Source organism: Ixodes scapularis, unplaced genomic scaffold (assembly GCF_016920785.2).
Source record: "Ixodes scapularis isolate PalLabHiFi unplaced genomic scaffold, ASM1692078v2 PGA_scaffold6__148_contigs__length_123643588, whole genome shotgun sequence".
NCBI classification, from domain to species: domain Eukaryota; kingdom Metazoa; phylum Arthropoda; class Arachnida; order Ixodida; family Ixodidae; genus Ixodes; species Ixodes scapularis.
Genome location: NW_024609881.1, coordinates 115,436,267 through 115,448,562, shown reverse-complemented (window position 1 = coordinate 115,448,562; position 12,296 = coordinate 115,436,267). Strand labels below are relative to the sequence as shown.

The following is a 12,296-nucleotide window of genomic DNA, read 5'->3' as shown; positions in this document are numbered from 1 at the left end:
ATAAACATTCGTCCCATTCGTCTTTGCCTGAATTATTTGATATGGTTCGCAGTCATCAACATCTTTCTCGCCATTTGAAGATGACGGGCTATGAACAACTTAAATGTTCGCCTTCTTAGCGCGGTCATCTTTGTCCACTTCGGCGCCTGCGCACTAACGCTCTTCTGGTGAATACAAGACGCCGGCCACTCTTGCGTCCACAGCTCGGTGAATCTGCAATTTTTGCCTGGGTAACATGCGATAGAGAGGTGTACAGGGGGCACTTTGCTCGAACCAAAGCACCTCCTACAGTCGCTGGAAAGCGAAGATACACCGTATCACAAGACATGACACACCTCGTATGTCCTCTGCAACCGACACGTGTTCATCAGTTACGTAAGCAGGGCTGGCGAACGCCTATGACTTTCTCTTCAATCTTCCTCACGGAGACAACAAAATCAACCGACCTGAATCTGAACTGGGTCGGTCTAGGGGCCACATCATTACCCAGAGTGGACACGTGGCTTCTAGTTTTAGCTCGCCCCAACTCCGGATGACATAAAGCCAACTGAGGGAATTCACCAGAGACCTCCACGAGAGATTATTTCCAGACAGATCTGGAACATGTCACGTTCCCTTAAACAAGTTGCGTTGCATGGCCTTGTCACCTGCTGCGCACTGCAGAAACTAACCACGCCCGAGTTTTCACCCTTCTCCCTCAAAGTCGGATTACGTCACCGTCGTCTAGCCGTCTGCTAGGAAACTTTCACCATGACGAAGACCCAAATGGACCACACAGGTGGGCGGGTAGTTATAGGGGGAAAAATAAGAGAAAAAGTACGTGATTCATTAAAGTGTGTCGTTTATGTGTCGAGTCATGGTTCTAAGACGCCAGAACCGATAATAAAAAAAAATCCAATCAAAAAGAGGGGTCCCCAGTTGTCGCTGTGTGGCTAACTCGCAGACGACGGATGAAAAATCGACCGTTACAAGCTCCGCCCCGCCACGGGCGATATTAGGGCTCTCTTTAATGTGCGTGCGTGTGTGCTCTCACCGTGGCACGTGACGCGCGCTCGATCACGTCCATTGGCGGTCACGTGGTGCCACTGAATAGGGAAGAAAAGGCTCCACCCAGCAGAGTGGTGAATCGATTGCTGTTTTTTTTTTCTTCTTTTTTTTTTTCTTTTTTTCACCGGCCACGGTGGCGCCTTCACTCGGTCACATTGCGGACTAGTCGTTGCTGTAGTCTGCTCGGCCCCGGCAGGTTCTTTTCGAACGGGCATCTCTACTGCTTCCAGAGTGTGTTGGAACGTGGGATTCTGAAGTTGGTTTGAGCCCAAATAACAACGCCTTATCAGCGGCGTAATCTGCAACTTCGTTGGAAAACAAGTGCGTCATCGTCAACGGCGTCCGGTGAAATTGAAACGATTTCTTTGCCCAGGTCGTCTGCTACTGTTGGAATGCTAAATCGTCTGCTATTTCTAACGGTGAATTCCCGCCACTTGTCATCACATCGGGAGGATGGTATGGTTAAGTCGCAGGTGCGGTTTGGATGGGTTCTTTCAGTGTAGCTTTTTATTCCTACGACAGCACGCTTTCAGCAGGAGATAAAATCTTCGTGAAACACTGCAAGAAGTTACCGGTGTTCATCAGAATTGTTCAGTCACCGATGTCAATCCTGGAGTTTTGTGGAGCATCAACTCGACGTAGAAGACCTCCTGAGCCCGTAAACAAGTTAGTGAATGTCCCTCCAATTCTTGAGAAAAGGAGCTCCCTCTAGTTGTTACGAAGCAACACACAACCACCAAACTCACTGTGCTTCGGAATCGACGTCTTCGAAAACAGCTCCGGAATCGAAAGTGGGTTGTTTGTAACCAATCGGCTTTCTGGAGATTGCTTTGTGAGTAGGCGCAGTGTACAATGATCCAAGGTGTGTTCGTGTGTGACCCAACGCTCATCGCTGAAGAGTTTGGGAACATTGCGAGGGGCGAGAGCTTTTTGTGAACTTACCAACTGATAGGACGTCCATGTGTTTCTCCATTTAAAGAAGATGTTCAACTCTTTAGCCTAACAAAGTGGAACTGCCATATCGCTGAGTCATCTTGGCCCATCAAGAAACAACTAAAATTTGTTATGCAATTTTCGTGTTTCCACGAACTGAGGTGATTGTGAACCACCGCTGCGGACATGGCCAACCGCAAGACAACAGCCTCGTCCGAAAACAGCGAAGAGGGAAAAGCTCAGAAACTCCTGGCAAGTACCTTTTCTTTCAATCTTTGAAGTATAAGGAATAAGAGTAAACTAATAAACAAAGATATAGCTCATACGACACGTAATAATTGGTTTTGCACTAGAGACATTTCACCCCTGAGTTAACGAAAAGTGAGTAATCTTACTAAAAGATTATCCGTAAAATTTTCCTCGCGAAAAAAAGAGACATTTGTAACCCTGTGGATTGAGGCGTCTTATGGGGTTACTAAATTGAAATCATTAATATATCCTGCAAGTGAGTTTGTATACATTACCGGCGCATACAATAGAGAAATAATGGATATTTTAGAGCTCGAATTAACCCGCAACAAAGGCTTGCAATCAATTAACAAGAACCTGCACCGTGTCCTAAATATACCGACCTACCGCTGGAAGACGACTCTGTCTTCACTTTCCTTGCTTCCATGTGTAAGATCGCACGCCAGAAAATAAAACTAGCGCAAGACACAAATGAACAAGTCACAAAAATGAAAAGACGAAGCGCTCTTTCTGAATGACGACGACGAAAGCATATTTAGCCCTAAAATGGAAGCCTGCAACGGGACACTGAGCTGCAAGCATCTAGTGTTGACGTCATGCCGAGGGTCAAATAATCACAAATTTCATTTTCATGCATCTTTGTTATGAAGCTCCTCCGTCGCCGAGTCTCTTCAGCAAACCGAAGTCAATGGATGTCTTTTGTGTTCTGGGAAAAAGTTGGCTTAAGGACATCTTTAGAGACACCTGCACAAGGAGTAGTACGTTCACATAGAAGGCACGGCTATCTTCATTCTAAAAGCTAGCGTCCAATTATTTCGGCATGCAGAGATGACTTAAACAATATCTTCTGGAACATTATTACGAAGTGTCTGCCAATGAGGACGCCCAAGACCGATCGAATCAAGGAGCGAGAGGTGCCAACATGATGAGTTATGCTAAGCGCCTCTTAATTTGTTATCGACGATGGTTATCGGCTCTTAATAGAAGTTTAGATTTTTCCAAGAGCGTTACAATTTCTGCGTGTGAAGTTTGCACTTCTATACTTGTCTGGTTCGTGAAATTTGTTTTCCTTTTAAATCTGTGCGCGCAATTTTGTTCTCTTTAGTTTTAAGTGTGGCGGAAAGCATTCCGCGGAAAGCCAAGCAAAAATTTCAGAAAACGTGTAACGTGTAAAATTCGTCCCACGCTAAAAATAATAATAATAATATTAATAAACGAGGTTTTTTTGGTTTTTTTTCTTTTGGCGCGTAGGTTCCAAATATTTATAAACAAATAAATTTTTGCAATGACCTAGTTTTCGTGAATTTCACGAATTTATATACAAAATATAGCAAAAATTGGATTCCGGGAATGTATTTGCCTATGGTAACTCCCGAATTAGTACTGAAATTCGCACTCTGCCCAATTCGTGAAATATGAGGCCTCTAAAATAAAGTGTTTACAGCAGGCTTGTTGGCAGAAGTACGTTTGCGATATCAGCACATAAATAACCACTCGTTCGTAAAATAAAAATAATGTCAAAGTTTTTTCGTTTTGTTTTTTGTCTTTTTGCGAGCGTCTTGCGTTGTTGCTTATATAGAAATGCGTTCTAGTAGTTTGTCATTACTTGAAACCGAGATTTGAAATACGTATGATTTAGACATCTAAAACTTCAAATCTTTAATGATTTAAATCGATTTGTTTTGATCCCAACCCCTCATACAAATGCTTTTTGTCAATAAATATATTGTTTCGTCTGACCGTATTTAGATTTCAATTCTTTCAAGCAAAAAACACGATGTGTATAATGAGCAATTAACTGTAAAATGAGTAATTTATTAAGTGCGGTTTATTTGAAAATGCTTCCCTCTTCATGTAAACGAGGTCATATATTATTCGCGGCGAGAAGTTTGGGTATCGCCACCTGGCGGAATTTGTTCACAACCCATAGTGAGGATACTTCTACTTCCTGCGCCGGAGCAAGCACGTGCTATGCCAAGCTTGTATGCACTATGAAAACCAAAACATAATCGCGTAGGTAGCACGTGCACTACCCATAGTGAGGTAAAGCACCTTCGTTTTTTTAGAGCAGAGCAAGGTGCGTCGATGCATGAGGCACGTGCAACCTGCAGCCCCTGGGAAGATCATGGCAGCACAGCGCAGCATTGAGCTAGATTTCGGACGCCATGTTGTCCCAGAAGTGGCGCGCGGCACGTGTCTCGAGCAATTTCCACAACAACGAATGGCGCCACATTTCCCAGGATAGAGGGGCTTTATAGTAAGGAAAGCAGAAGCGCCCCTAGCGAGCGTCTGACCGCGAATACTGTTTGAACAAGGACTGCTGCATTTTATTCATTTACTTTGCTTCCTTTTGTCACTGCACAATAAGTAGCTATGAACCATCGCGCCTGTTGTAAAGCTGTCGTAGCAACGAACTATTGGCGTGCTATGCCACCACTGAATCCAGCCATTTTATTATTATTATCATTTCTATTGCATTATTCATATTACTATTATTATTATAGCATTATTATTATGATGATGATGATTCTTTCGAAAGTTTCAGATGGAGTAGTTTTTCATCGACTTGGTGCACACGGTGAAAGCAAAAAGGTGAAGAGCACCTTGACGATGTAGTGTCGGCGCTGTTTTTGATTTGCAATTAAGGACAGACGGACAAAGGACGAGCAGTTGCACACAGGCAGAAGGCACACGGACAGAGCGTATTAGTACATGCTCACAGACGGAGCGGACTTAAGAAGTTGAACGGAGTATAGGAAAGCTTCTTTCGAGTATGTAGAGCCACTCGTTAATGTATTTCACACTAAGGTCCCGTTGAGGGCATTAGGGCTATACAAAAAAAAGAACGGCAAATACAAAAACTTAAAAGAAATTAAACAGCGTTTTGTAGCTACTGGATGATTGCCCTACGACCAGAGAAGGCTTATGAGTCGATATTGGACACTTCTAAAGTCCGCTGCAACTCAAGAAGGTAGGGCGAGGGTAAGACGGGCCGGGGAGGAGGAAGCAGATGGAACGCTAAAGAGATAAGGAGGTTTCCCCCTCTCTTTTCCAGCGTTCCGTCTGCTTCCTCTTGCCCGCCCTTCATTTCCCTCGCCCTACCTTCTTGAGTTGTAACGGACTATTCGCGGCTCCAGCGACCTATAGGGGGCGCCACCACCAAACAAACATGGCGGCTGGGTCCAGGTCGCGTCGACTCAGTCAAACCTCCTGAACGGGTGGCGCATTCAATTTAACAGATTTTCTTTTGTTTAATGCCCAATTTTATAGGTATTTGAACTCAGACGGTTAAGTGTAGCCGATGCACATAAAGTTGCAGAGCATAGTTTTGTTTTCCCGGTGTTTTTTTGTTTTTTTTCATGTCAAACTTTCGTTTCGGAGATTTCGTTCAAAACCGAAACTATGGGCTCCGGAGAGACGGTAATAGACTCTAATCAGTTTTGATCAGCTAAGGAAAGCGGCGATGACTACAGAATTGTTCCACCGAGAGTAATTTTCAGCTAACTCGCATGCCTTGACCATGCGACTTATCTGTTGGATGCGCGATAGATCATAATTAGGGTGTGTATTTTCCGGTTTTAACCGAAAAACACCGATAAACATCCGTCGGTGACGAAAATACAAAATCGGTTAAAACCGAAAAACACCGGTGGTTGGATTTTTTCGTTCTGGTTAAAACCGAAAAACACCGGTCGTGGCATGATTCCGACCTAGCGAAACCCTTTCCCCGTAGAGGTTCGGCAAACGTGTTATCTCGTGGATCCTGCATTCTTCCAGTGTTTATACATGGCTTGCAGGTGGCGCCAGTCCGCCCTCCTTTCTGGGGGTCAAAAGCGTTTAGTGAACGCAGTGGAAGCTAAGCTCTCATACGCCTTTTCCCCCATTGTGTCTCCCATGGGCCCCTTTTGTGGAAAAATTAACGCAGTGGAGGGTAGGCTCTCACGTGCCCTTTCCCCATTGTGTCTGGCCAAGTGATGTCGGTGCAAACCATGTATTCAGAGGTTGCTGAGGTTCCTAGAAGACACTGCCAACGTCCGTGTCGTACAGGAGCGTGTCTTTTCATAATTGTGGGTTGTGAACCGCAAGGAACGTGCTGCCATGACGGATGCAAGCCTCTCGAGGTATGCTTGCATCTACTATAATAACCAAGTGTGAGAATTAGATGCTTCCTAGAGAAGAAGTGTATGAAATATGCGAATAAAATTGGAACTCTCTGTTTGTGATCAATCGCATTTTTTTTCCACCGATAATCACCGATTTTAGCCTCGTAGTGAGACGTTCCACCGAAATACACCGGTGTTTTGAAAATAAATAAACACCGAAAAACATCCGCCGATTTTTCTCACAAATAAACACCGGAAAATACACACCCTAATCATAGTGCCGTGACAGCTTCTAACTTTGCGAGACGCGTCGCCAACCTTTTGAAAGCAGACAATTTCCCTCATTAATCGCATGCAGCGAGCAGATTTTCCGGTATCAAGTAATTACGAAATCAGCCCAACTCCTTCGGTGTGGTCCAGAGGCTTTTTCGGGGAAAAGCAGCCAAGATGAATAGCCAACGCACAGACCGGCGTGAGTGGCTCAATCTTAAAGCTAATCGAACACGACCAAACTCAAGAAAAGTAGCTATCGAACCTTCCCATTCACTTGACTGCAACATTGGTGTTCCCTACAATGAAACACCTCGTCTGTCGTCCTCAGTCCACTGTTCTACATCCTTATAATGAAACAACGTATCAGTTACCAAATAGTCGTCACTTTGAATGTGATTCGAGACAGACAAGAAATCAAAACGTTTTTCCGTGATTCCTCCCCATCCAAGAAATCGAAAGCACGCGACCGTGTGTTGTGGAGTAAACGGGCTTTCAAACACGTGATGGAAGGAAACAATCTAATGAGGCTTCACCACACTAATGAACCCTCGGGCAAACTTAAGAAATATTCGGACCTTCGTCAAATTACATTGTTCGCCACCGCACCGACCACACGCGTCCGCGAAAGCCGCCAGAGACGCGGAGGTGCGCAAAACGACCTGTTCCGGCTGGTTCCCGGTTTTCCCGCTTGGTGGCGTCGGTTTCGCTGGAGTCGCGACAGTTTTTCTTTTTTTGTTGTTTTAGAGCGCAGCTCTTAGGGGCCCGTTTCCGGCATGAGCGGCGTCGGCGTCGCCGTCGCCGTCGGCGTAACCGCGCGGTGCATTATGGGTAAATTTCCCCGCTAAATCTAGCGGAAAAATTTCCCCACTAGATTTAGCGGAAAAATTTCTCCGCTAAATCTAGCGTAAAAATTTTTCCCGCTAGATTTAGCGGAAAAAATTCACCGTTAAATCTAGCGGGAAAAATTCCCCGCTACATGTAGCGGAAAAATTCCCCCTAAATCTAGCGGAAAATTTTCTCCGCTAAATCTAGCGAAAAAGTCTAGAGGGAAAAATTCCCCGCTAAATCTAGCGGAAAAATTTTCCCGCTAAATCTAGCGGAAAAAATTCCCGCTAAATCTAGTGGAAAAATTCCCGCTAAATCTAGCGGAAAAATTTTCTGGGGGTCACGTGACCCCCCAAGGTCACATGACCCCCCCCCCCCCCGCCCCAAGAAAAGGTAACCCTCAGTACCCTTCCCTCCTCCTCCTCAAGAGCTGCGCTCCAATTCGGTGTTACAGGGAGTTGTAAAGGGCTTTCACTTTTTTTGTTCTTTCTCTTTTCACGGGCGAAGAAATGTTGTGCCGTTTTCCGGTAACTTGCGAGAAAACAGAGTCACGGTGTGGTCATCCGGTAAGGTCGAAGCTACGAGTGTACGTCCGCCTCGGACGTGTACGTGTGCGCGCGAGCGGTCAATAAATAAACGAAGGGTACGCCGAAAAAGATGTTCGATATCCACCTTGGAGGCTTCCAGAAAAAAAAAAAAGAGAAAGGGTCCGACCGGCCGCCGGGTTTCTGTGAAAGCATGTTCGATCAAGCGGTATACCCGCGCTTCTTTTTATTTATTTTTTGTGTTAGTGTGTTTTGATCTGGTGATTTTCTGTTTGTGTGCTATATATCACCCCCATTCTACGCTTTTGAATGGCGTCCGAAAAAAAACAACGCGCTAAAACGTCCCAATTGCGACATTGACATTTTTTGTTTTCGTTTTAGCGGGCATTGTTTTAATGACCTCGACACCTTTTGAGTTCGGTAGAAGGCGTATTGATTATTGTCCGAGCAACGTATACAAAAATCTTCACCTAGGAATATATTTCGTTTCCTTCATAACGTTGCTTTCTCGTGTCTACCGTTATAGCGTCTGTGTTATCGGGGTCAGATCATGTTCGGCTATACGGAAGAAATTTACGAGAATTGTTTCTGGCTACGCGAAGAAAATGGATATTTAAAGTTAGCATTGATCGTTTTTTTTCTTTTGCTTATAGTTTTTATTACTTTTCGAACCGCTTTAAAAAAGTAGGATGTTAGAAAACCGTAAACTCTAAAGAACTTAAATGCTTTTTCTTTTTTTTTACGTTTCGGATTGTTTTAAGATATGCCTGTTGTATCTGGTAGCCACAGCTCTGAATGATTCCCAAGGTACTGAAATATTTTCTAGTACTATTTTATATGCGCCAATACCGATGTGTGAGAGTACCAACGTTCGGATCAGGAGATATAGCTCGAAGAAAAAAATTACACTTAATTAATTAAAAACCGAGCGTGTTGATAAGGTTCAGTTTTACGTACGCAAGAATGAACAAATAAAACGGAGAACAGTAGATGACATCTTTCAACTAGCAACAAGAAGAATGAAACAGTATCGACCCCCCCCCCCCCCCCCCCCCCCCCCAGAGCCGTCTACAAATCTTGGAAATTGAGGGAGAAAAGAATAGTTGAAGGAAAGGGGAAATTTCAGACGGGAAAAGAAATAAAACTAGAATACATTAATTATTTTTTAATTAATTTTTTTTTCATTATTTTTGGCTTTTCTCGGGCTTTTTATTAAAGATCAATAAAGCCCATCCTTTTTTCTTACAGCGCTCACTATAAGTCACTAAAACGGGCAAACACGGAATCATCAAGACATCAGGTCATGATGATTCCGACACGAAGAGTCGAAAAGAGGGCTCTTCGTGTCCTCTTTTGTGAAATCGCGTTATAATCTTTTTTTATGAAAGTAATTTCCATTCCTTGATCAAGAAGTTTGTCAAAACAGGGTTTCCAGCCGACCCCCTCTGTTCCACCTTTGCAAGATTTATTCTCAGGCCTGGACTTCAGCGTTCCAAGAAAGAAGGGCCGTTTTTGCAGTGATTCCTTATGAGCACAACTTTGCGCACTGTTTAAGATCTCTAGCTGCTAAGTTTCGCGATACCCCAATTCTAAGGGGGCACGAGAGTAGATTTGGGAGTGCAATCATCGAGTCATTTGTTATGCACTCTAAAAATAAGCCCGTGCGTCTACTTTCCCGCACAACACTCGAAGAGCCAATCACCGCAACTTACGGAGGCAGCTCAGCAAATGTCGCAGTCTGAGTTGTGACGTTAAGCAATGCGAAACGTCACGCTTGTATAGCGCTTAATGTCACAACTCAGACTGCGTGTTTTTTTTTTTTTTTTTTTTTTTTTTAGACATATGTTTCGGCATCGTCGTTCGCTGAGATGCCTCCGTAAGTTGTTGTGATTGGTTCTTCGAGTGTTGTGCGGGAAAGTAGACGCACGTGCTTTTTTTAGAGTGTGGGTGCGGTGTGCATCAATATTTCTCCTCCTCCACTTCCACTGACGAAAACGGAACTTTCATTTCTTAAACCTGAACTTTCCAAATTGTTTCATGCACCGACGAAATAATGTGTTTCGAAGCTTTTGACAACATTTAAAAAAAAAAATTAACGTATTTTAGTTTCATCCTTTTTTTTTTCGTCTGACATTTTCCTTTTCTTTCAAAATTTTCCCCTCTCCTTCCAATATTTTTAGCACACGGTATTTACCGTGCGCTAAATTATTGACTCCCTAACAAACCTACAAGTGGAATTTGAAAATTGTATCCTCCAATGCTTAAAGCCTGCACATTACGTATACTTTACTTGAATGCTCCACGTCGTAGCATCCTCTATACTCACATGGCCCGGCATTTCGACGACGGAGCCATAGAATGCCCGGTCGCAGATTTGGAGCGCGAGGGTCTGGTAGCAGAGAGCATTTCTCGGGGAATCATGGTATTCAGCGCACAGTTTTTGCAGCGGCGAGGACCCGAATCATGGTTTTCAAACCCGACGAGAAAAAAAAAGTGGTAGCCAGAGGAACGCGAGAAGCGCACAAGTGGACATTCCATCGCTCGGGACAAGTGCGTTTCGGCGTCTCGCCGCAGCGGGGCGCCCGTTACATATGCCTCTCGTCTGCCGCTCTACCTTTTCACTTTCGGCGGCCGCGTCTCGTGGCGGTCTGCCAGGCTTTGTCAGTATAGAGGAGGCCATGGTACAGTACTCTCAGCCAACGCGTGAAAAGCCCATGGTCAGTCCTTCAAAGTTCTAACGGCGGGGAGACAGAATGAAGCCCCAGTTCGCCTCCAATGCCGTTAGCTCCCACTATTGAGAGTACCTCCTTCGTACCAAAGGATGCCAGCGAGCTGCTTTCCCGAAAAGGACGCCTTGGGGCAAGGAGCATTTACGGTGGCGTGTGGCACGTACATTCTTTTCATTTTAAAAACAAAAGTCTTGTCTATGAAGGGAGCTTAGGCGGTTCGTCCGACAGGACTATTATTTACTGCACGATTCCAGCTCCGTTTTAGCATGGCAGTGAAAATAACGCTATGCCAAGGAACTCCTTCTTTTCGCAGTTGGGCTATATGCTCCCCACGCTGCAAATCTGCTCTTTTTGCGCAGTTGAGCTGGAAAATACGTGCAGTGCTCATTCTGTAACCGCATTATCATTATACCTCAACAACGCGGCACAACCGCCGATAAATGTGTTCTACATCATTCGAGCTTAATTGAGGAGCCTTCTAGAGCGCAGTGCCTTCTTTCGCGGAATATTCAATATTAGATCTTCGAAAAGAAGCACTTTCTGTGAGATCTGATCAATTTCTTGATCCCACAGAAAAACAAAAATCCGCGCCACATCACAGAAACGACTGATATGTTCGTCTGGCTGAAAGATTAATTGGAAACATTCTTAACATAGTCACTATATAAAGACGCTTTTATAATTATGAGCGGCGGTTATTCTCAAAAACGTTAATAAATAAAAATAAAATACAAAAGCAAAAGTAAAGAAGGCCCTAAAAATAATGATACGCCACCACCGAAGAATAATGACATATTTTCTGTAGGTATTCTCTGATAAAACAAGTATCTTAGTCCTACGGTGTAAATCAAGACGAAAATATGTGCAGCTAGTTTTGAGTGCACTGGATGCGTGACGTCAACTGGGTCACGTGACCCAGTGCGCGTGACTCGACGTGGCCACGTTGTTTGTCACATATGTGACGTTACGGTGTTACGTTCTGACGTGACGTGGTCATGTGGTTGGTGTCACACGACACGCCGTACCAATGACGGAACGTGACCACCGTCACGTTGACCAAGTCAAGTGAACACTGTGCACTCAAACTTAGCATTTCCGTAACGCATTTCGGTAGCGCCAAGTCTAGCGGATCCTATAGATACAAGGCCGCTACATTAGGCATGTGTCTGACGGTTTCTCGTGACAGCTTCTCGTGACGGTTTTTCGTGAAGTCAGGTCACACTTTCCTCGGGAATCCCAGCCCTTGAACACATTATATGATAAAGTAATTGAAGAGGAAATGAATCAGTAGTGGGATGCTCGTCAATGAATTACTCGGAAATGTAGACGTTTGCAAGTTTGGGCACTTGGCTCCGACATCTTTCTGCTGGCTTGTTTTGATCGTCTGATAGCCGAGCCTTGCTACACAGTGCTCGGAACGGGTCTTGGACTGGTGTGCTTAGCATCTTATCCCTCTCGCGCATCAAAAGTAGTTCCAAAGTGGCAACACATGCCTTTAGAAAAGCGGTCGTGTCATGCTGTCGGATGTAGCGATCCTAGCGGTTGGTCGGAGTAGTTCCGGGAAAAAAAAAATACGAGCAAACGCGAATGTC

At 44.5% G+C, this 12,296-nt stretch overlaps 1 protein-coding gene across 1 annotated transcript in view; it reads left to right on the top strand.

Moving 5' to 3' along the window:
- The first annotated feature begins 2,166 nt into the window (after positions 1-2,166).
- LOC8026626 (kinesin-like protein KIF19) overlaps positions 2,167-12,296 on the top strand; it is an 84,639-nt gene continuing 74,509 nt past the window's right edge. Inside the window, exon 1 of the mRNA XM_042286063.1 lies at positions 2,167-2,232. Coding sequence (XP_042141997.1) covers positions 2,167-2,232 — 66 coding nt within the window. The remainder of the gene's footprint in view (positions 2,233-12,296) is intronic.